General features: G+C 38.6%; 1 protein-coding gene across 4 annotated transcripts in view; it reads right to left on the reverse strand.

The window, feature by feature from the left end:
• MAST4 (microtubule associated serine/threonine kinase family member 4) overlaps positions 1–23,123 on the reverse strand; it is a 272,976-nt gene that overhangs the window by 149,027 nt on the left and 100,826 nt on the right. For 2 of the 4 annotated variants that reach the window (XM_057405474.1, XM_057405476.1), the window contains 2 exons: positions 17,463–17,537; positions 3,023–3,054 (listed from right to left, as the gene is read on the reverse strand). In XM_057405474.1, coding sequence (XP_057261457.1) covers positions 3,023–3,054; positions 17,463–17,537 — 107 coding nt within the window. The remainder of the gene's footprint in view (positions 1–3,022; positions 3,055–17,462; positions 17,538–23,123) is intronic. The other 2 variants (XM_057405475.1, XM_057405479.1) reach the window with 1 other exon arrangement.

Here is a 23,123-nt window from a genome sequence, read left to right on the forward strand (position 1 = left end):
CTCAGGGGCAGCTGTTGGGAAAGAGCTAAGCTTGCACAGTCAATGTATTTTACTTTTAAGGTTTCCTTTGAGTGTTCTGATGTCCAATCCAAACACTTTTCCTATCACAGGTCACCTATATACAAGATCTTTTACAGATAAATCTATGTGTAAGCATACATATACATATGCTCACAGAAACTGTCAATCAAATTCCAGTTTTGTCATTTCATCCACCTACGTGACAGTGGCCTTAGAACTTTATTTACTTCATAATTCCATTCCACTCAATTTCTCTTTCTCACTTTTTCCTTGAGGTTAACTGATAGTCTATATTTGTCATTGATAGAAACTTTCCTGCAAAACTCTTATCAACTTTCTTGAAACTTACTTAATTGAGCCCCTAAGCAAGCAGTGGTTTTAACTAGCAATTCCCTTGAATTCAAACTCTTGCATAGCTGTTATCCAAGGATATCAGCTGCTTCACTGTAATGCATGAATGAATTTTATGAAAATTCTGTGACCAACTTTGACATTCCCACAGGTGCAAGTAGATTATGTAGCTGCTACTACTGCACTAGAGTCTGGATTTCATAATTACTGAAATTAGTTTAAGAAATGTCAGGAGAAGGACAGATGCAGCAGCAAAAAAAATACATGAAAGTTATCTAGCTCTGAACTGAATTGAAATTGATAATTTAAAAGAAAAAGGAAAGAGAACTGATTTAGTGTGGAAAAGTCAGGTATATAGTCTTTCTTTAAGAGTTGCTATGCAACAACTATGTAAAGTCAGACCTTGATTTAGTTGTAGGAGACCCACAGAAAGCTTAACTTACTTCATGAGATCTAGAATGAGGCCCCACAGCCACAGACAATCTAGGGAAGAGTTAAGATAGCCAGTCTAGAATAGGCATAAAAAAATATTTCAATAGATATAAATGAAAGTTTAAATATTTTGCAAACTAGCTCTTTGAAACATACACATGGTGAACCATAAGACACTTTTCCTGATGCATCCCTCCTTCCTTTCTACCTCTGACCGTATCACATAAGAGAATAACAGACCATTTAAAAGCTATGGGGATGAGGGGGTGGAGGGTGGAAAACAGTACCAGTCATTCATCAACTCAAACCACACTCTCCAAGCTTCCCTACCAGACCACTCCTGAAAAACTTCACCCTGTCCTTCTTAAAGCTGCGTTCTTGGTATGCCATTGGCTCTGAAGCTCCAGAAAGTAAAGTGACATACACCTACCTGAGGCATTCAGGACCTTCAGATGTTTGTGGCAATGAAAACATATGAATTCTCACATTTTGAAATTCAATCTTCATGGCAACATGCATATAACATGCAAATACAGCAGTAACATGACCCCCGCACACAACCCCTAATGGTACAACCCTTGCTAATCTCAGCACTATAAGCCCTGTGAACTAAGGTAGTATTAAAGATATTTTAAAATACCATCTGAAGAATTTTTAAGCCCTTAATAACTAGATATGATTATGCTGACAAGGGGCTATTTCTTTTACTGTGCTTTATTAAGATGTCAACAACATTACAGAATGTGCACTTGCATCTTAGTGATCAGCTATAAAAATATATGTATGAAGCAACTGAGGGGATTGCTTTGCAGCCATTTTCCAAACTTGGATGAGTAAATATCTAATAATGTTTCACGTAAAACATCACAGCAAGATTAAGCAAGGTCATGGCTATAGATAAAAAGAAGAGCCTCAAGAGCCACTTTCTGCTCTGGCTGAAGTCAACAACAGTTTAGTGATAAAACTTCAATATGGGCAAGTCCTTTGCCCACACAACAGCTTCATATTAATATTAAGCACAAAGGACACCAAAAACCTTTTTCCTGAACTGTTTTTCTGTCATTGCAATAATCAGGTACTTTACATTGAGTTACTTTTACATTTTCTTGACTTTTCTTAAATAATGGGTTTTCTTACTATTTAGTGTAAGACTTTTTATGTGTCAGAACCAAAAACAACAGTCTTTTTCAAGTCGGCAGATGTCCTATTAAGTAGACTTCCCATATATGCCATTTAAGCCAGAACAACAGAGCACTTAACCAGGCTTACCAAACAATTACAGCTTCAGTTATTCACATACCTGATCTTATTATCATCAAAAGCTACACAGCACTATCAAGTTGAAAACAAGTACAGAAACATAAAACCAAGTAAATGGACTTTTGTGCAAGGGCTTAGGGGTTTATTCACATGTTGGAACACTAACACAGCTTTTTCACACACACAGTGATAAATTAACGTCCTAAGGTATTTTCTGATAGAAAGTAGTAAGTGAACAGTTTGCTTTTTAAGCCATTTTGCTATGTTCTTCTCCCAGTATTTTCCCAATAAATTACTTATAAAGAAAAAGAAATAAAAGATACAAATAAAAAGACAAGCTTTAAAACCAAACAGCTCAAAAACACTAGAAAAACAAAGCCAAGGTACAGAAATCTGAGCAAAGACAACCAAACCACTATATCTTAGTTCATATTATTCTAATTCAGTAACAATTTATACAAGAATATACTATTTTATTTCCACTAATCAATATAGTAGCATAACAATACTACTATATACATTTAGTAGAACTCATCTATTCTTTGTTCCCACCTTTTCATCCACAGGACTAATCACAGAATTTGATATGGAAACGTAAGTTTTACTTATGTGTCGAGTTTCATTTATATCATTGACAAAGAAAACTTATTTCCTCCTTGATTTTTAACAAGAGAAATCTTCAATATAAAATCAAAGTTTCAATGTAAGAACTTCTTGTCATTTTGGAAATCCCTCGTAACAGCTCTTTTAGAAGAGGGGAGTTGGCATAAAAAAGGTCACTGCACAGCCTGCAGGTTTTCATTTACAGTCTTAATTTCTTTGTATGCATTCTAAGGCAGATGAGTTGCCACATTTAACCTTCAATTTAACTGTCCTGAAAAGAAAACTAGCGTATTCAAAACCTGATGAAACTACACAGTATATGGTGAGCACAACAGAAAAATCTTGATATACTTACAAACTTCCTCTTCTTGGAAGGCTCAGCTCTTTCTGCAACAGAAAAAAAAGATATACTGTATTAGGAATAAAATACTTTAACTGGAAATGGCCTTTTTGAGACAAGTACTGTAATCCTCCTTTCCCACCATCAGCAGACAGATAGAAGTGGTGTTATCTGGACTACAATAAAAGATGATACAGATTTTACATGAACCACTTTTTACTTGTTGCCTTCTATTCTTACCTGAAATATTAACATTAGCAATGGGAAAAGTCTACACATTTTTGTAAAATATTTCAAACAGAGGGATGTTATAGGAAATCCTTACAGTCACAGCTATGATGCACAATAACAGTATTAAAATTTGCAAGAATCAGTGATAAACATATACTACCTTCTTACCAGCATCCATAAATTGCAGAAAATGTTAACAGCAGGATCAAGACCTAAACAGGTGACCATTGCCACCAAGCTTTCTACACTATGCTTTTTAACCCAAAATAGATTAAGTACATAACAGTTTGGTCAATTATAAATCACTGTAATTTATTATAATCTTCTGCAAAGTAATAGCATAACAGAACTGCTGCCATAGAAACATTTCTACAACTTTTGTTGGGAAGAGTTATATTACTGTTTATGGGACTAACAAGATAGCCTGCTAGCCAAATGGAAATTGCAGACAAATATTTCACTAGCATTTTAGTGTAGAAGAAAGCCATAACATCCATGATATTGTGGCCATCAGAAATAAGCATGATATATACACCCACAAGTAGATTATCTTGTATTTTATAAATCACAGAACAGTTGAGGCTGGAAGGGACCTCTGGAGATCCTCTCGGACAATTACAGCAGGCAACTCAAGATCACATCCAGCTGGGTTCTGAACATGTTGAAAGATGGACACTCCACAGCCCCTGCGGGAAATCTGTTCCAGCATTCAACTACCCTCACGTTTTTCCATTTTTCACACAAACTTATACCCTGAATACTATGTTATTCAAGTCTTCTTTGCAATCATTTCCAGCAGGGAGTACGGGCTGCATTTAAAAAAAAGGACAACTTGTCTGACCTAGAGAATACATTTGAAGTTGAAGAGCACCATGAAAGACAAAGCTGCATATGAGAATGATTCGAGTTTTATGGACAGATGTCTTTGGTCACTGAATTGCATTATTTCATGTTTACTTTCAATATTCTCACAAAAGGCTGTCAAGTAACACTCGACTTCCATTCTAGAATTATTAAAGGGAGCAATCACAGAATTCTCTTTCAAAAGGAAATATATATGTACACATGCATACTGTGTAATTGTGCACAAAAGTTATTTCACATAGCACATCAAATTACAGTTATTGACCAAAAAATGCACATGAAAATACAATAGGATAAAAATAGTTCAACAGGCACCTCAGAAAGGCCGTAAGGGAATGAATAATTCTGTATTCTTTAGAAACTTCTAAATGGTGTGCAGCAAATAAAACCCAGGCTGCTAACTGAATGATAAGGACTAAAATATCAAGTAACTGCTCAATTCCTGAGCGCCACCCATCCTGTTCACTGAATGAGGCAGGAAAAAATAGTGTGAAACAATGTAATTAGAGATCATAAGGCAAAGGCATAGGAGAGCAGAATTAGGGGCCCTGGTAACCAATTCTGCCACTTCCTAGGAAGTTCCAGCAACTGTTCAGAATTTGCAATTTAAAACAACATCTTTTAGCATAACATGTGCTTACATACAAAAGAACGGTTACACCTGCATACAATATTGCATTATGAAGCTGAGTAACTCCCCTAAATTTAAAATGTCATATTCATCATCAACAAAATGTAACTGTAATTTAGAACCCACATACTTCCCTTTGTATGGGTTTCCCCCCCTCCCTCTTCAATATTTACAATGTCATTGTGTTCTATTTCTAATGTAAAACTTTACTTGTAATTCTAGGCACTGTCACATTGTAACAGACAATGCTGGTGGAAAAAGTGCCAAAATGTATGAGCAAGATTTGTACTTGGTTTTGCATCACACTTATCGGAGTTGCAACATGTACCTTAGATTTGTTTATTACGATTGGAAGAGCGAACTGGGTTCTTTTTTATTTTCTTTTTTATTTTTCCTTTCTTTTAATCTCAATGCTTTGCCTACAGTTTATCATTATAACAGTGTAGCAAATGACAGATACAGCCTTCTCTAGACACTAGAAATTGCATTAATTTCTTGGCCCATTTTCACGCATGCCACCCTTTTGGCTATAGAGTAAGGTTCCATGAGAGATGATTCACTGTAACGACTTGTTAGTGAAGATGTTAAGAACTGCCAAGATCTACCCATACAAAGTGAAAAATGAAACAAAACCTTTGGTATCTAATTCATACAGGAACCTTTACAAAACACTGCAAATAAGCATTTGTAAGGCTAGAACAGTATGTTTCTCCATAAGCAAACAAAACAAGGAATAAAACAAATATCCTTTCTGGATAATATTTATAGCCTTATTTCTCCTATATATCACAGCATTAAACTGTGTACGTACTTTTAACAAAAAAAAAAAACACAAACAAAAAACAAACAAACAAAAAAACAAACAAACAAAAAAACCAACAAAAAAAAACCATAGTAAACTAAAGCTTGTTTTTCTGTCTCAAAACCCTGAATTTTTACATCTCTTATTCAATTTGTTGGTGCCACTTAGGACTCATCTACCACAAAGATTTCTGCACAGCCTGAAGAAATTATCAGATTATCAACTGCATCAGTACAGACCTTTCTACCCCAGACAAGACTACCAACATTATGCTAGCTTTGTAATACTACCGCAGACCTCCACACCTGGGCCTACACAAAGTATGTAGGAAAAGTGTAAACATGCTCTACATGGAGCTAGCCTATAGTTTAGATAAATCATTTAATTCCTAAGTACATAAAAAAAGATCCATACCATTCAGAAGCTAAAAATGCCACTTTTACTACATTTCTCCCAGCTGTTTTACCCACAGCCACCAAAAACAGGAAAGCTGGAATGAAGGCTTGTAACACTCTAGCTCCAATCTCAGTTACACTAAAATGACCAGTAACAACTTCACAGTTTTCTGGCATTACCATGTTTCCTTTCTGAAAGCCTCAATAAAAGACTCAGAAGACTGGCTGTTCCAGTTCTGCTGCACAGCATCCAACACATATGGACAGCTGAAGGTAAAAGCTTAGCGGTGTCAAGACCTCCAGGTCAAGTACTTAGCAGGCAAACCCCTGGAGTACTGAAAAAAAGATGCGCTAGCTACCACTCTGCATGGTTCTCAGCACCAGTTCTGCCCAGAGGGCAACACTGTGCTCTTTTGTCCTTTGTTGAATCCTCTTCCGGCTATTTCAAGACGGGCTGGTTCTAGGGCTTTTTCATTCCACTATAGTAACACAAAGCAGACTTAATGGACTAGATACTCTTGCCATAGAGGCATTTTGCGTTTCAAAACCCGTTGTCTGGAAACATAATAAGCCTTGCCTTAGGTTTAAGAGATCTGTGCCTGCTATGCTAAATTGCTATAATGCTGCATTAAGAACCATGTGTACTGAATTTAATTGCAGCTATCATTATTCACTCAAACTCCATACTCTGTGACTTTTACTATCAATAACATGGTTCTACAAGCACAGACACTTATTTCAATAATTATGATTTCTCCCCTGGTCCTACATACCTATAAGCCACTTCAGTATGGACAAGTTCAGTCAATGCACCAGCATGCAAATATCTGGTCTTACAAAAAACTCCACACTGGCTGAATAAAGCACACTGAGCTTTATTCTGTGTCAAAGTCTTCAGGGAAGACTATTAACTAGAAAAATGATCTAAATAACAGAACAGAGCAAATTACCAGAAAAATTAAAATACTGAATTTCCTCCCTTATATGGGAGGGAGATGCCATTAGCTTATTGCTCACTGCTGGGCTTAATTCTAAAGAATCAGTAAAAAGCTGACACATTCATAAACTGCTAAAGGCACAATTCATGCTGTCAATACAGGTTGAATTTAAAGCCACAGCTAATCTGCTACATCTTCCAACAATTGAAATTATTCAGAATTCAATTCAATAAATGTTCAAATATTCAGAAAGTCTTATTTTTGAGAGTTTTCAGTTGTCCATGTAGTCATGTGAAAGAATGAATCTTTTAAAGGCAAAATTCAGTAATGCATTCTCCAGTTGAGGAGTTAAGTGTGGTAAGATTAAGGATGAGGGGCTTTTTTCCACTACCCAGCTGTCATAGTCTGTAATGTGTGTTAGATCTTAATACACTGAATTAAGAATAGGTTAACATTGTAACATTAACACTGCATTAATAACAGTAGGAAAAAAAAAATCAGCAATGGCAGACAATTCACCTTATCATAATCACTGACAGCAAGAGCTACTGCTTTGAAGGATAAGTTTGAAGGATTTTCTTCTTAAGCAATTACTATGTTTTTGCTGAAGAAAAGCTGGAGGATGACAGCAGATCCTGCATTTGGATTTGGAAATAAGGGAAAAAAGCAGGTCAAGTAATATAACGTAGGATTGTTTTGATTTATCAGGAAAAGGGGTTGCATTGTGCAAGAGCTTTTTACAAACTTATCTTGACTTCTTTATAAGATTTACATATTAAGCCATTGTATTAATCCATTCTAAATATCTTCTAAGTGAGGTGGTGGCAGATTATGCTTTCTATCTGATTGCTTCCTACTTTGCTAACAGTCAGTTCTTCAGATTCACAGAGCACGCTACCAAGGGGCTCAGCATGGAGACAGATCGAGCCCCCCAAAAGCCAGGTGTTACACCGAATGTCTCTTCTGCTGTAATTTTGTTTCTCTGCCAAAGCTGTACTTTGTTCTTACACCAAATTACAATGTTTCCTGGTTCCAAGAATACCAAATGTCTGTCTTGAAATGTTTTTTTTTATTGACACTAGGATTAAATTTCAGGAGTGGCCACTGACTTTAAAATTTCCAGTTCAAAACAGGACCAAGCAATTTCTTTTCAGTTCAAAACAGGACCAACCAATTTCAGAACAGTGCAAAAAGGTGTTCAGCTATTTGTCAGTCAAGGTCCTCTCAATCAGATCTGACTTCTTACAAAACATGTGTAACTATAAAACCATTATCCCTTCTAGATGACACGAGTGAGTTCGTGTTTGGACCACCTCTTTCTCCTAATCTGAACTGTCTTAGCCAAGCTGCAATTCAATATTCACTTTTCTCAGGAAAATTGTACTGATACTTACTGGTAACGCAAGTCCCAGTCAAGGTGACTACTTTTCCCTGTCCACACTGGCTGCCAAGGAGCTAGGCATTTGTAATACCTTACAATAAAGTCTGATATTCTGCCTTTCAGCTGAAGGCTTTGATGTTCTTTCTTGTCAATCCAGATGCAGCCACCAGCCTACCAGGGTTTTTTCTTAGTATACACCCTCACCAAATTAGATTAAAGGTCATTGCTTTGCAAGCATTTTCATGAATGAAAATTGCCACTTCTGCATTGGCAAGCTCTGGAAGCTAGTTACTGCTACTGAGTAAGACTCCATTCACAGTTCTCCCTGCAGAATGCTGCTTGGCACAGAAAACAAGGCTTCTTTTAAATATTTTTAACTGCATTTGAACATACGAAGATGTTATTCTGTATGGTATGAACCTTCAAAGTATACAAAATGATTTAATCTAACACAGTGTTAGAAAACCCATGCTCTAGGACTGCAAAGTATTTGAAACACCAACACTAAACAGATTCCAGCTACCAAATTCACAAGAATATTCCCATACAGTCATCGAATGATTAAGGTTGGAAAGGACCTTAAGATCATCTAGTTCCAATCCCGCTGCCATGGCCAGGGACACCTCACCTTAGGCTATGTCGTCCAAGGCTCTGTCCAACCTGGCCTTGAACACTGCCAGGGATGGAGCATTTACGACTTCTCTGGGCAACCCATTCCAGTGCCTCACCACCCTCACAGTAAAGAACTTCTTCCTTATATCTAACCTGAACTTCCCCTGTTTCAGTTTGAACCCATTACACTTTGGCCAATCACTACAGTCCCTGATGAAGAGTCTCTCTCTGGCATCCTTGTAGGCCCCCTTCAGATACTGGAAGGCTGCTATGAGGTCTCCATGCAGCCTTCTCATCTCCAGAAGCCCTAGCTTTCCCAGCCTATCTTCATATGGGAGGTGCTCCAGCCCCCTGATCATCTTCATGGCCTCCTTTGGGCTTGCTTCAACAGTGCCTTGTCCTTATGTTGAGGACACTAGAGCTGCGCCCATCTTTTCTTTAAAGAGTGCTACTATATACTACATGAGAAGGGAAAAAAAGGGGGGGGGGGAAATCGCACAAGACATAACTGTCAGATGCTGGTATAACTGTTCACCTGAACAAATATGAACAATGATACAGTTTACCAGACTGGAAAACCCTGAATCCACTTTAACTAAAGCCAAGGATTTCTCTGGGTTTTGTCTGATCCTCTAGGCTCTTGCATCAAACAGAAAGCAGTGTTTTTTTATACGGGCTTACTTACATAGGATTTTGCTTACTATTAAAAAGTAAAAGAAAAAAGCAACACCCAAGCACACAGTGGCCAGCTTTGCACTTCTTGACAATACAGTTGCTGGAGACCATTATGCACACAGGAATCTAGTTGCCTTCCTCTTCCCAGCTTCAGCTTATGTTTTGTATTACACAAGGAATATGTTTCAGCAGCTGCTGTTAAATTTTGTTGAAATCAGTAACTAGAAGGTAACATGATTAAGCCTGCTTTTGCATGAATGAGACTTGCCTACATTAAGGCTTTGATTGCAACAGTTTTCGTTAGTCATTTTGCACAGGACAGAAGGGGCCAGAAAAGTCCAAGCATATTTACTCTTTTTTCCAGGACTGACTGCCACTAGTAAAACACAGGCCTTACTCTATCTTGGCACATTAACAATCATTAGCTGGAAGAGACCATGTATGCTGAAAGGGAAAAGTACACTAGAACTAAACTTTAAGCCATGTTAATCAGAGGAATTAGGTCACAAGAGTCTTGCCAAGACACTCTTATGCCCATCATGGCCACGCCAGGACACATAGAGCAGAGCTCTGCACCTGCTCTTTACATACAAGGGTGAAAAGAAGATTTTGGGCAGGCCAGGAACAAAGGATGCAAATAAGTCTCTTCCTCCACCCCCCAAGTCACATGGAACAGAAGTGGCAAGTAGCTACTTTCTCACAGCAGACAACACAAGTATCTCTCTTCTAGGAAAAGGCTAATTTGTATTTGCTGTGTTAATGATTCCAGATCTTCTGCCCTTTATGGAATTAAAGGTCTCAAAATTAGAGATTTTGCTTAATGTTGACATTTTAATCAGTATTTATAAATTTAAATTGGATAGGTTCAGCTGACTCCACAGCTTACTGATAATAAGCTCCACTGCTGTAGAAAAAAGGCTCATGTTCTAGGGCAAGGGTCACACTGGAAAAAATAAGATTCTCTGCAGACTAGAAGGTAAGTATTAACTCCATTTGTGAAAACAGCTTAGTCAAAATGAAGCTTCATTTTTTCACTTCAAAACTATAGTCACACATTTCTCTCAACAAGCTAAAATCCCTACAGCGCTTTAAATGCCAAATTTGAAAGATCCACACTACTGTTGGCTACTCCAAAAGGAGAACCCATTCTGACTTAGGGAGCCACACTCTCACAATCTGTTGTCTTTGCCACTACTATAAACCTAAACACTGCTCTTCATGGGTCCTCTCAGCACTTTTCCTACCTTGTCTCCTGCTTGTTTGATGAGCTTGCAGCTGAAGTGCAAAATGCTACTGTCACTACTCCTCTTTCCTGTATGGTGTGCAAGAGCACACCCCCACCACCAGCTGTGCACAAATCTTCAATTTCTAGTCAACACTTCAAAGTAAGAAAAAATGATTTGAATCTCTTCAAAGACAATATGGCAAAATATCCCACTAGCCTTACAGATATTACAGTGCTCTCCGTGCTGATGTCATCCAGGTCCTCTAATTAGCTGCAATCTCAATTTTTGAGTATGCACTGCTGGCAAGACAAGAATGAGAAAGGTAGTTTTTCTTTGTGGATTTTAATGCTCTTTTGAAGTATTACTTTCCTTACCAGAAAGGGATCATAACACAATCATTACCAGTCTGCTATTTTTGTTTTCATTCAAAAATCTCAAAAGTCTCTGTGTGCAACAACAGATATATCAGCTGCATCAATCACTGATCTAAAGACTGATGCAAGAGGGAAGCTGATATTGCAAACGTAGCTTCTTAATACTCACAATTTCACTGGAAAAATCCTTGACAAAACAATGCAAATTACTAGACCAGTGCTGGATCACCATCTACAAGAATCTGTGAACTCCTGACAAGAAATCAATCACTGTTTCAGCCTATGCAAAATTGACAGCTAAAACTACAGTGGACAGAAAATCCTTCTTACCTACAGAAAGCAAAAATGTAATACTGGTAAATCCTTTTCCACGATTTATATCATTACTTGGTCTCTCTGTAACTGCTAGCAATAAAGGCAGGTATATTTTATAGTTTTTGCTTGGACTACTAACATTCTAGGCAAATTGAGATAAGGACTCGGATAATCTTTTGGATTATTGCCATTTTATAGTCAATTTCATCCCCCTCCTTGTCTAATATGGCAGATGGATTGTTCCAAGTCAAACCACAGTAAATCACATCAGCAACTGTTTTAAGTTTGTGCAAGCATTACATTTTTTAAATTCTCTTTTACCTTTCACTGATTATCCTATTTATACTGTCTTAATAAGGTCTAACAGGATAAGTGAAGGTTACTCACATTTATACTACTATCTAGTATGTCTGTCTGCAAGTTTATGTCGTAAAATATCTACTAATTAATGACAAGAACTTTTCAAAGGCACAGATATTTCTTGTGTAACTAGTCTCAGAGACCCTCAAAAACAAAACAAAAGGATTAGGACAAACACCTTCACTTACATGTCTATTCAGCATGAAACAGAAGTTATAAGAGTACTCACCCATAGTTTCCTCTATACACTTTCTAGCTGGTTTAAAGCTAGCAGGAAGCAATCCAATCCTAAACAGAGTGTGCAATAGGGAGTAGTAAAAAAATTCATCCTAGTTCCAATACTGATTTACACAAGTCAGCTTGCAGGCTAAGCCCAGCAGCTTTCATCTCTCCTGCAGTCATATCACAAAGATACTTGAGTAAAGGAAAGCACCAGTGTACTTTACATGGTAATTTCCTTAGTGGAGATAAGTACATGCAGAATAAAATAACTCTTGGAGGGGGCAAAAAACGCTGTCTTTTTGATGACACAAATGTTACCTTGGTATGGTTGAAACACCTACCAATACTAGTTTACCCCCCACCTCTGTTCTTAGTAAACGTTTCATGTTCTAGCCCACAGTTTGATCCCACTCCATCCTGTGTTTCTGATCATGCTATGCAGACATTCCACACCTACATGAGGATGTATGTCCACTCATTTAATCGTATCTTTCTGTAATACTGTTTTGCATACATAATAACATTCAGGCTAGCCAAACAATTTCTAATACTATTTCTACCACAGCTATTTCTATTTTTAATCAATCGGGAGGCATGCAAGCACCATTGAGATGAAGGCCACACATTTAAAGTAACAGCTGAAAACATCTAATTATAACTTGCTGTTATCTTCCACAAAACTAAGGTTTTGGTAAGGGAATACTGTGGATTTATTTTGTTTCTGTTTTGGCACAGCAGGTCAAAAATACCCTATCTAGTACCATGAATATTACACTACTGATTGACTGGCTTGTTCAGATTTTATAAGGAAAACAAACTTAACTCACGGAAGAGAAGATCCATTTGTAATATCTGACTGCCAACTATCTTCTGCTTCTATTTATACATCTGCCAGGCTCTCTAACCTTTGGTAAACATAACTTCCTAGCAATCAACTGGCCATCAAATCAACTTATATCAGCTGTTGCCAGAGAGGAGTGCTAGGGAATAGTACTTTTTTCTTCTCTGCACTCCCCTGCTGATTGGGTGATTTGGGGTTTTTTTGTAAATGAGCAGATCCCATGGTGAACAAGTTACCGGAATACCTACTCTGGATTACACCCTTCCACTCGTGTTGAGTTTATGGCAAAAGCAATAAAATTCTAAGAATGAATGTGTGTTTAAAACATACTTAAGATGCAGCTTAGTAAGATGCACAATAGTATCTGATCTACCTAGCCATTTATTATTGATAGATATAAATAATTCATTTTTTTACTCAGGCTTCCCACCTATTTAAGACCCACCCAGCCGCGGTTTGGCAGGGGAAGACATGGCTTTCAATAGCAAACTATTTATTTACAAGCCATAAATCACTGAGGTAGGCAGAGAAAAAAACAGTTCTAGAAAACTTTCATCAGTTTAAAAAGTAGAATATGGCAATAGTGACTACTACTGTTACTCCAGAAATGCCTTCACAAGCAAGAAAGTCTTGTTTTTTAAAATCTTTATTCACAGATGCTGCTGAAATTGTTTAGCATGAGTTGGGGGAAGATTACCACTCTCTGTAACTAATTAGTAAGGTACCCACACCAGAAAGAATGACTTAAAGCCAAACAAACTCTCTGTTGAAATGCTCTCTCTTTCACAACCAGCCTGGAGTTTTCCATGTGATTCATTCTATTATCAGTGTTCTTTCAAGCTAACAATATTCAAAGTAATCTTCATTAACTGTTATTTACAAGTCTTCCAAATTGTACTGGCAACCTATCTAGAATAGAGCTTTATTCTTACTACATATTGAAACATAAGAGTTTGAAAATGATCTGAATGCTTTCCCTTGTAACTTCTCAACCTCCATGCTCCCGTATCAAATCACTAAACCACAATGCCATTCATTTGGGTCCAGGATGATCTGCAGAATGCATGCAGATGCTCACCTAGAGTCAGCTGACCATACACAGAGGACCTTCTGGGCAAAGTTGTACCTCAGTGTCCTCTGATACTGCCCTGCTTCCTAGTCTCCCAAAGACAGTTGTTCTCCCATACCCATGAGGTTAGGAGCCAGATGCAGGAAACCCAGGCACCAGACATGCAGAACAAAACACCCATAACAAGCCCACCAGGATGCTTTCCTGGGCACAAAACCAGTATTTCTTTACTGGTCTGATGATTTTCCCCCACCCCCAGTGTCCTTGACACAGACAACAGTCTGCAAGCTGTGCAGCCTGGGCTTCCGTAATATCCTGCCAGCTGCACAGGAAGGCAAAAGGAATAAAAGGCATCCACCAGCCTTTACAGAGCCAAGAGGCAACATACCATTTCAAAGTAACAAGTTGGTTTGATTTGGGGCTTTTAGTTGTTCTGGGTTGTTGGGGTTTTTTGTTTGTTTATCTGGGGGTTTGTTTCAGGGGTTTTGGGGGGTGTGGGTTTGTGGTACTGTGGTTTCTTAAACTAGAGAAAGAGCTGAATCAACAAGCTTAAAGAAAGGCATGTTAGCTTTGTTAATGGACATTTGCCATCTTCAGTCTGAAAGGACAAAGTAGCTCTTGCTTTAGGATGGTGTCAAGACCATGAAACTGCTGGTTTCTGTGTATCTACCCCTACCACCAGGTAGCTCTTCCTGAGGCATTAAATTTAGACCAAGGAGTGTAATAAAACAAGCTGCTGAAGAAGGTCTGCCAGTCCTGTTGCCTTTCTACAGCTTCCTACTTCCAGAATTACCAGCACAGCTAAGACTCACCCCTATCCTCCTAATCCTTATCAGGAAAGCTTTCCTGATCTCCACAGTCCCAAGAGCAGATGATTAACACCCTGCATGCCCAAGGGGCCTGCCAAGAAGGCACTGCAGCAGGTGTATCTGCAGGTGAAGTCTTTGGTAGTGCTTGGAGACAGGTTGCACTGGTGTTGCAACTTTCTCAGCTGGATTCTCAACTTCCTTTTACAGTGTAGGCTTTCTTAACCAGCTGCATTGCACATGGATTTCTTCAAGCAGAGTGCTGGTCAGGTTGTCACAGCAACTACAGCTAAGGGTCCCTACTGTCCCACAACAGGGAAGAAGAAGGGTGAAAAGACTCTGATGACACTCCTACTGACTTGCAGCAGTCTGCAGGGAAGTCTGCCAGGAGAAGGCTACTCCTCCCACAAGCACACAACTACTTGTAGCACCTGCTGGAGGTCAGGTTTGTCTTCACCCCTTCTCTTGAGTGGCTTCAGTCCATGGAACAGTACAGCACAGCCCTGACTGTCCTGAGCAAAGATTGCAAAGGTTTTGGGCACAGACTTCTCACTGCTCTCACGTCTACTTCCAGTGCTTGTCCCATGCCAAGCAGCAAATTACACCTCCTTGGTTCAGAATCATAAGGCAATATTCCTGCTCCAAAACTTCTGTCAAAGGGCAGCTGTTGAGGTGCCCAGGCCTATTCCAGACCTTACCTTCCAGGTGGGTTGACATGAGTGGGGTCTGATCATAAGTAAACATGACATTTCCCAGACCTAAGACCTAAAGAAGGATGAGGCAAAGAAGAAAGGAGTGGGAAACATGCGGAAATCATTACCTCAAGTTATTTCAAACAGCCTTTCAGTTGTAGCAATTGATTCCAAGAACATATAGCAGTGGCCAAGGGCCCTGGAAACACCAATCAAGACCCTTTCTGGTCATTCTGCCCCAAAGAAAACACAAGTGCAAATACTGAGAAGGTTGCTCTGCAGCTACCAGATTGAGGTTTTGACAGTGCATCTACTTTCAACAAGAAGGCTATAGTAGGGCACCGGGGTATGGTGGAAAACTGCTGGAAAAATAAGTAAGGGGAGGGAGCAAACACTAGCACAACTTACAGAACTGCACTTCAGAATACATTTTTCCTCTGGCTTTCTATGCTGAAGGAATTGCCTGGAGTGATTCTAGTGCACATCAATGCACACAAAAAGCGGCTCATCTAGAGCATGGGTTCCTTAAGAGACAGTCTCATTCAGAACTGATTTCTGTTCCTACACAGCAGCCTTCCAGTATCTGAAGGGGGCCTACAAAGGTGCCGGAGAGGGACTCTTCATCAGGGACTGTTAGTGACTGGACAAAGGGTAATGGGTTCAAACTTAAACAGGGGAAGTTTAGATTGGATATAAGGAAGAAGCTCTTTGCTGTAAGGGTGGTGAGGCACTGGAACAGGTTGCCCAAGGAAGTTGCAAATGCTCCATCCCTGGCAGTGTTCAAGGCCAAGTTGGACAGAGCCTTGGGTGACATGGTTTAGTGTGAGGTGTCCCTGCCCGTGGCAGGGGGGTTGGAACTTGATGCTCTTAAGGTCCTTTCCAAACCTAAGTAGAATCATAGAATTCATTCTACTTAACTAATCCTTAAAATATATACACATACATATATACATACACACACTTTTCATTCACTTTTGCCTCTGTAAACACCAAAATGCTCTTTTCCAGAGCCCCAAAAGAATAGTTATTATCGACAGTGTTGTTACAGGCTAAAAGGCATAAACAATATAAGCTGGCACAGTTAAAAAGTCAACACATTTAGCAACAGGAAGATAGGTCTGACAACAGTGACTGGAGTCACAATTCAGAATGCACGGCAAGACATGTGTCCACTTTTTCTTCTTTGATAAAACCAGGGCTTTTATTTCAGGACCAGGACTACTACCATTGATCTACTCCAATACGTATCAGAGGTTCTATGTAAATATTGTGATCAATTCTGCAAGCATCCAAATCTACAGAAAAGCAGAGAATGGGACTTTTGGGAGGTGGTAGTAATGGACACAGAGTTCCATTTTTGCTGGTTCTCACAAAAAGTAGCAAAAGACAGATACAGCTGAACAGCTACTGATGCTCTAAAATTTGCATTACATATTTTAGGATAATACATCTTATGAGCCTAGGGAATAAAAGATCCATAACATCACACTCACTGAATATCTGAAGCTTTTTTGTGTCCTGTTAGCAAGCAGCATATCTCCAGAAAGACGGAATAACCTTATAACGAGTACTACTACTGTATCTGCTAGTATCATCTTTTGATGACAACGCTGTGTTTTTTTACTCTGAAAGTTCATATCACATCTTGATAATAGACTGTGTGATCATTTTCCATATTTTTGCCAAATTTTTTATTCAATGAAAGCCTTTTGTTTAAGAATGAGGCAAATGAACTACATATGTTTAACACATCCCACAAAGTAATACAAGCAAAGCAGAACATTTCATAGAGTTCCTGTTTCCCCAACTCACCCCAACGTTTTAAAGAAAGTAAGACTGCTGCACTTGAATATGAATCTTTCCAGTGCTAAACTTCACCTTTAGAGACAATGATTGTATCACTTGCAGGTAAGTAAAAATCTATTTCTCACAAAGCACACAGAAGAGCTTCTCTTAGAAAACAAATATTCTGCTGACACAAAATTCCATTTTAAAAATGGGCCTTCAACAAAGAGACTCACTTTTGTAGCTGCTGGTTCCACTAGTCTCTGACGGTGGCGTGCTGAGCTGAAATGACTCTTCTGAGGCGCCCCTTCCTGACAGTGAATGAAGAAAGGGGAGGAAGAAGAACAGAGAAAAGGGGAAAAATGGATTGTGGAGGGGATGGAATGGAGGATGTTGGAGAAGGGAGAGTATTTAACTGAACTGTATTTTTACTAACTTTGTAAAAGCTTTATTATATCAATTTCAATAATACCACCATACACATACCAGAAAGAAAATGAAGCTTTTGCTAGAAACAGCTTCATGAGGCTTTTACCTATTATTCCCATGCATTTAATGGCACTGTTTTCTCACACATGCCTACTTCATTTCTACGTACACACAGTAAAAAAAACACTCATTTCATTCTTCCCAAGTATATACACTATCTTACAGTTTATATATCAATTTAATAAGTTACACACAAAAGAATCCAACACACTAACATCCCACCCATCTAGATTCACTCTAACACAAAGAACAACACCTCCTCTAGTAAAAGATTACTTTTTAGATTCACATTCTCCATCCAAAGCTTCAACAGACTGGCAGATTTTCACCTAGCAGAGATTAGCATCTTTTCCTGAGAAAATCTGAGAAATAGCAGGCTCACCCATGTAAAAGAACTTCCTCTTCAAAAGAGAAGTTTGAAAGAGCAAATAGAAACTGAAAACATAGAAGCACTAAATTCTTTATCACATGTTCAAAATCATTTAGGATCACACCTCACTGCAGTCAGCCTTAAAACTACCTGGACTTGCTGGAGCTGCAATGGGAGGGCTGCCTCCTAAGTTTCAAATGGCGCACCATCTGGTCGTTTATTCTTGCTGCTTCTTGTGTTTTGCTCTCACTGATTCAAACTGGAACCTACTAACCTCTAGAACAGGGACCAGCCTGTCCCTAAACTTTTACTGCATGGATGGAAGTGCTCACGTCTCAAGAAAAAAAAAAAAAAAATTTACATCCACATACTCAAACTGCTTAAGCACTCAAAAAATTTTAAACTAGAAACAAATGCAAAGTTTAAACAAAAATATGTATTTAGAATAACTATACTGTATAACCTGAAATTTTACAAAGGAAAAACGGCTTTTTTGGAAACTGTTTCAAATTATTCAGTTTATTCCCTACTTCTTGACATCCTAAATACATACTTTTTGTTCAATAGCCTTGCAATGTTTTAACCATCTGAAACAAAGCACTTGCTCCGTTTGCTTTCAAACTTCAGAAAGCTTAAGTTTCTCTATGAATTCTACCAAATATGGCACCTGAATTTTTCAGAGATAATTTCTCACAAAAAGGACTGAAAATAGAGCATTAATTCCATCATTTCTAGAAACTCTCAAGAATACGTTCATTAACTTCACAAACATTACAGAAGTACTATTAAGATAGAAACAAGGATGGTTTAAGCATATTCTTAAAAGTCTTGGGAGAAAGGGAGAACACATAACAACCAATATTAAAATATGTAAGATCAAAGAGTTGGCTTTGTGCTCTCTTCACAGCTTTTTAAGTAAGTACAAAACAAAGCAATATGGAACATGAATGTTTTTATTGGAATCTGGAAGAAATTAAGAAAAAAACGTATTTACCCAATGCTGCCTGTATCTCACACAGCACAACAAAGATTTTTCCAGGATACAGGCTGTTTCAAAACCCTCTACATGCTGGATATTCAGAAGACAGAACACCTATGTTTAGTTTCTTACTCAAGATGCTTAAAATATTCTGCTTCAGTCTTTCTACAAACTCTACAATGTGGACATTGTTGTAACAAGTATGAACTCTACAGGCTGTTATTTCAGGTATGCATCTGATGGGGAGGTGATATGGGCCAAGAGCCTGTTCCAAATCACAAGAAGCATAGGGTGAAAATACATGAGACTGTTTCCCTTTCTGTCTCACCTTCAGGACCAGTACACAATTCCTTCTAGCAATATTCTCTGAAAAAAAAAATCCAAATATTTTATAAATGCAAGATAGATTTGCTCATATTTCTGGAAAGATATCCACAGGGTTCTTTAACCGAAAATACAATTCTACGCAACTTGACAAATATTTCTCAAGATCTCAAGACTCTGCTTTTCTAAGAGTAGTTTCTATTCCTCCTTAACAACAAGGCTTCCACTCCTAGTAAGACACCATGTAAAAATAGCTCTGTAACAAAGAAAGATCTGGTGGAAGCAAAGATTATGGTCACCTTGGAAAGACTGTATCATACTCACTGCTAATTAACAGGCATTATAGAAAAAAGCAATTATCCAACACTTGAATAAATATTTGGTTACAACTGAACTTTCTTCCACAGATGGTAATGTCTTTTGATAACACTCCATTAAATTACTTCTGTGTAACTGGCTAAAATTAGCAGTAAGCATTCTAGAGTATTTCTATACTCAAGGAACCTTTAATAATTCCTTTCTAAAAATTTCTAACACCCTTCACATTATCACTTAATACAAACTTAACATGGATGATTGAAAATGGATACTTGAAAAGTGGCTTCTTGACACTAGCTAGCAAGAGTGGTGATCTTCAGAGGCCCATACCTTCCCTTTTACTAAGGTTAACCTATGTAACATGAGATCCTGCACCAAACTGAGAAGCTTGGATTTCTCTGTTATTGGCAATTCTTCTTTTTTCCCTTCCTGTGTCCCCTTCAGAAAGCATTTTGGGAGCAAATAAGAGCTGTGACAAACACAGTTTACACCTAGAAAAATCCCAATACAGCAAACACCATTTCATGAGCATGCAAGTATACCTAAAATGATGTGGGGTTTCCTATGAAAAAGCAAGATTACTCAGACTATTAAAATGCTTATGGAGGCTGTGCCTCCAGTGACACCAGCCATGCTGGTACATGGGTACAACATTCTGAATCAAAGTGTAGTAACAGTTCATTTTATTAGCATAAAAGAACCAGACTGGTAGACTTGATGCAGTACTGTCTTTTGGCAGGGTTAACATCAGCCGATACAAGGTACACTGCTGTATTGCAGAAAGCGCATAGCAGTTTTCATACTAACAGGCAGTAAAACTCAACACAGCTACTAGATTCATTATCCCCTGTGTGAACAACAAAGGCTATTTCAGTTCTGTTTTTAATCATAAATGCTTTCCACTCACTTTTGTGCTGCTAGTCACTTGGCGCCAGAGGCTTCACCTCCTTGCTTGGACAAGGAGCAACTGTGGTTGTGAGTCGTGCCATGGCTTTCCACCATGAAGACTTCAGCAGTAACGAGATTCAGGAACTCCTCTCCCCAGCTCTCCCACCAGCTCATTCCTGCCCTGAAGCTGGAGTTCACTACTCCCTCTGCATAATTCTGTGTGGTTCTATTCTGTAAATGCCAACACTGAAACAATCCAGGTTAAACATAGCTGTTTTCGGAGCAGGAGGGTCAGAGCCAGTTTGGTGTGTTAGCCTTTCTGATGAACACAACACTGGACTGCTGTGAAATGAATCACTGAAGAGAACAGCTGGACTGAAAATTCCATATACCACTCTGCTGCTAAAAATCTTTATGATGGAACTGCCAGTGAAGCACAGTAGGTAAACCCAAGCAGGGAAGGAAGTCTATTGTCAGTACATGTTAACATATGCAGAGAGCCACCTTGACATGTAACTGAGATCAGCAAGAGATTAACAAAAGCTGCTGGGACACTGCATGTGAAAACATAATTGGAATTAGAGATAAGAATAAAGATGAGAGTAAACAGAAGAGGGGGAAAAAAGTACAGGCTGAAAATGCTATGCATTTAGAGAAACTAGTTATTACCTGCAAAGCATATGCAGTGGATTCACGATACATTTGGAGATAGGTCAGTTGCAATTATCAGTCGATATAATAAAATGACAGTCAGAAAACTAGCTCCTGGGCAAAAGCCAATATGACTCACATTAACACAGACAGCTGAAGAAAAAACAGAGTGCTTCTAAATAATTCTCATCTATGGCAAGGTATTTTAGCTAGATGGCATGAAGAAAACTGGCCAGAAAGCAGAAAAAGTGAGTAGTCCAAGAAGCAACCTTCTGGAAAACAGACACTGCTAAAGGGGAAAAAAGGGGGAAAAAATTACAATAGAAAAAAAAAAAAAAACCACAAAACACCACAAAACACAACACAGATAAGGGGCATCAGGTATTGAAAATTTCATATAATTTATTTCTGATGGCACAGAAGCCTGAATGCAGTTGTGAGGAGAACGCATGTTTCTGACTGCACAGAGTAGTAGCTAATTTAACAATGTACAGGCTTAAGAGATATCAAAAGCACCTTCCACATAAGAACAGTTACCACTAACAGTGCAGTTGGTCTCATGAAAACAGCAATGTCAAGAGACAGGCAAGTGACAATATCAAATGACACAAGCATGCACTCTTATCTGAAGAGATTTCTATCTTGAGACTGAAGCAGTTGCTGGCCTTTCTGTTTTTCCTCTCCATTTTTGTTAGCCACCAAACCAATCAGAAGCAACAGTGCCATTAAGTCTACACAAAGAAGATGAATCCACCAACAAATACCACAGCTGGCCTCTGACAGCTTTGCAAGTAGTTCAGCTGAAGGAAAAAACATTTACAGCAACAACTGCATTCACATCAAGTTGGACAATCCTGATGCTGGCATGTCTATTTCAATGTTTTGATTTTATGAAGTGTCACAATGAAGAACACCTCTTCAAATATCCCCAAACCATGATCTTTAAGCATACTTCCTCCTCCAAGAATAGTCCTGGGCTATCTCCTCAAGAGGTATATGCACCTAAGATTTAAGTCCCTGACATATCCTCCAGCCTGAGCATCTCGGCATTTGCATCTAGCAAAAGCTGCAGTAAAGCCTGTGGCCACGGCCTGCTGCCATGGTTAAAATCATCTCTTGAACTGCTTTACACAGTGATCTACCTCTTGCTCTGTAGTGTCTCATAATACATGCAGCTGTTCCACTCAATTACTTAACCAACTGTGCTCAGAGTGCAATGTCACAGAGCCTGTGAGAGGCCACAGTGCTGTCCTGCAGCTAGCATATACAGCATAACACAGCACTGCACACCTGCATCTTAATTTCAAAGAATGGTCAAAAATTAAGTCTCTTCTATCATCTAAGTGTGTTAGAACTACATCTGATAAATAGTTAAAAAGAGATTGGAAAACACAAGCTAAAGTAGTTTCCCTTTTCTCTTCCTGATACCAAAGGAGAATTGGTGGCTCTGTTGATGATAATCAAGGTGTCTTAGCATTTTTATATTTATCTATATGCCCAAAATAAGTAAGTATATGAAGATCTAAAAATCTTTATAATCCCACTGATTTGGACATTAAGGCAAAGAAATGCGAAAAGAAGTATTCTATTATGAAAGCTTGAGCCTCAGGCCTCTCACTGTCCCTCTCCAAGACCCACAGTTCTCAAAATAAGACACCACACATGTACCCTTCAGAGTGGAAACAGCTCTTGATCACTATATTTAGCTACTTCCTAGTAGCAATTATGATATCTACAAGAAGGGCTGAAAGGAGGAGCTACAGGCCTACCAGTCTGACCTCAGTGGCAGGGAAGGTTATGGAGCAGATCATCTTGAGTTCCATGACACAGCACATGCACAACAACCAGGGGATCAGGCCCAGTCAGCATGGGTTTATG

Source organism: Pezoporus wallicus, unplaced genomic scaffold (assembly GCF_028554395.1).
Source record: "Pezoporus wallicus isolate ANWC-B61680 ecotype Strahan unplaced genomic scaffold, APGP_CSIRO_Pwel_v1 scaffold_2696, whole genome shotgun sequence".
Lineage (NCBI taxonomy): Eukaryota > Metazoa > Chordata > Aves > Psittaciformes > Psittacidae > Pezoporus > Pezoporus wallicus.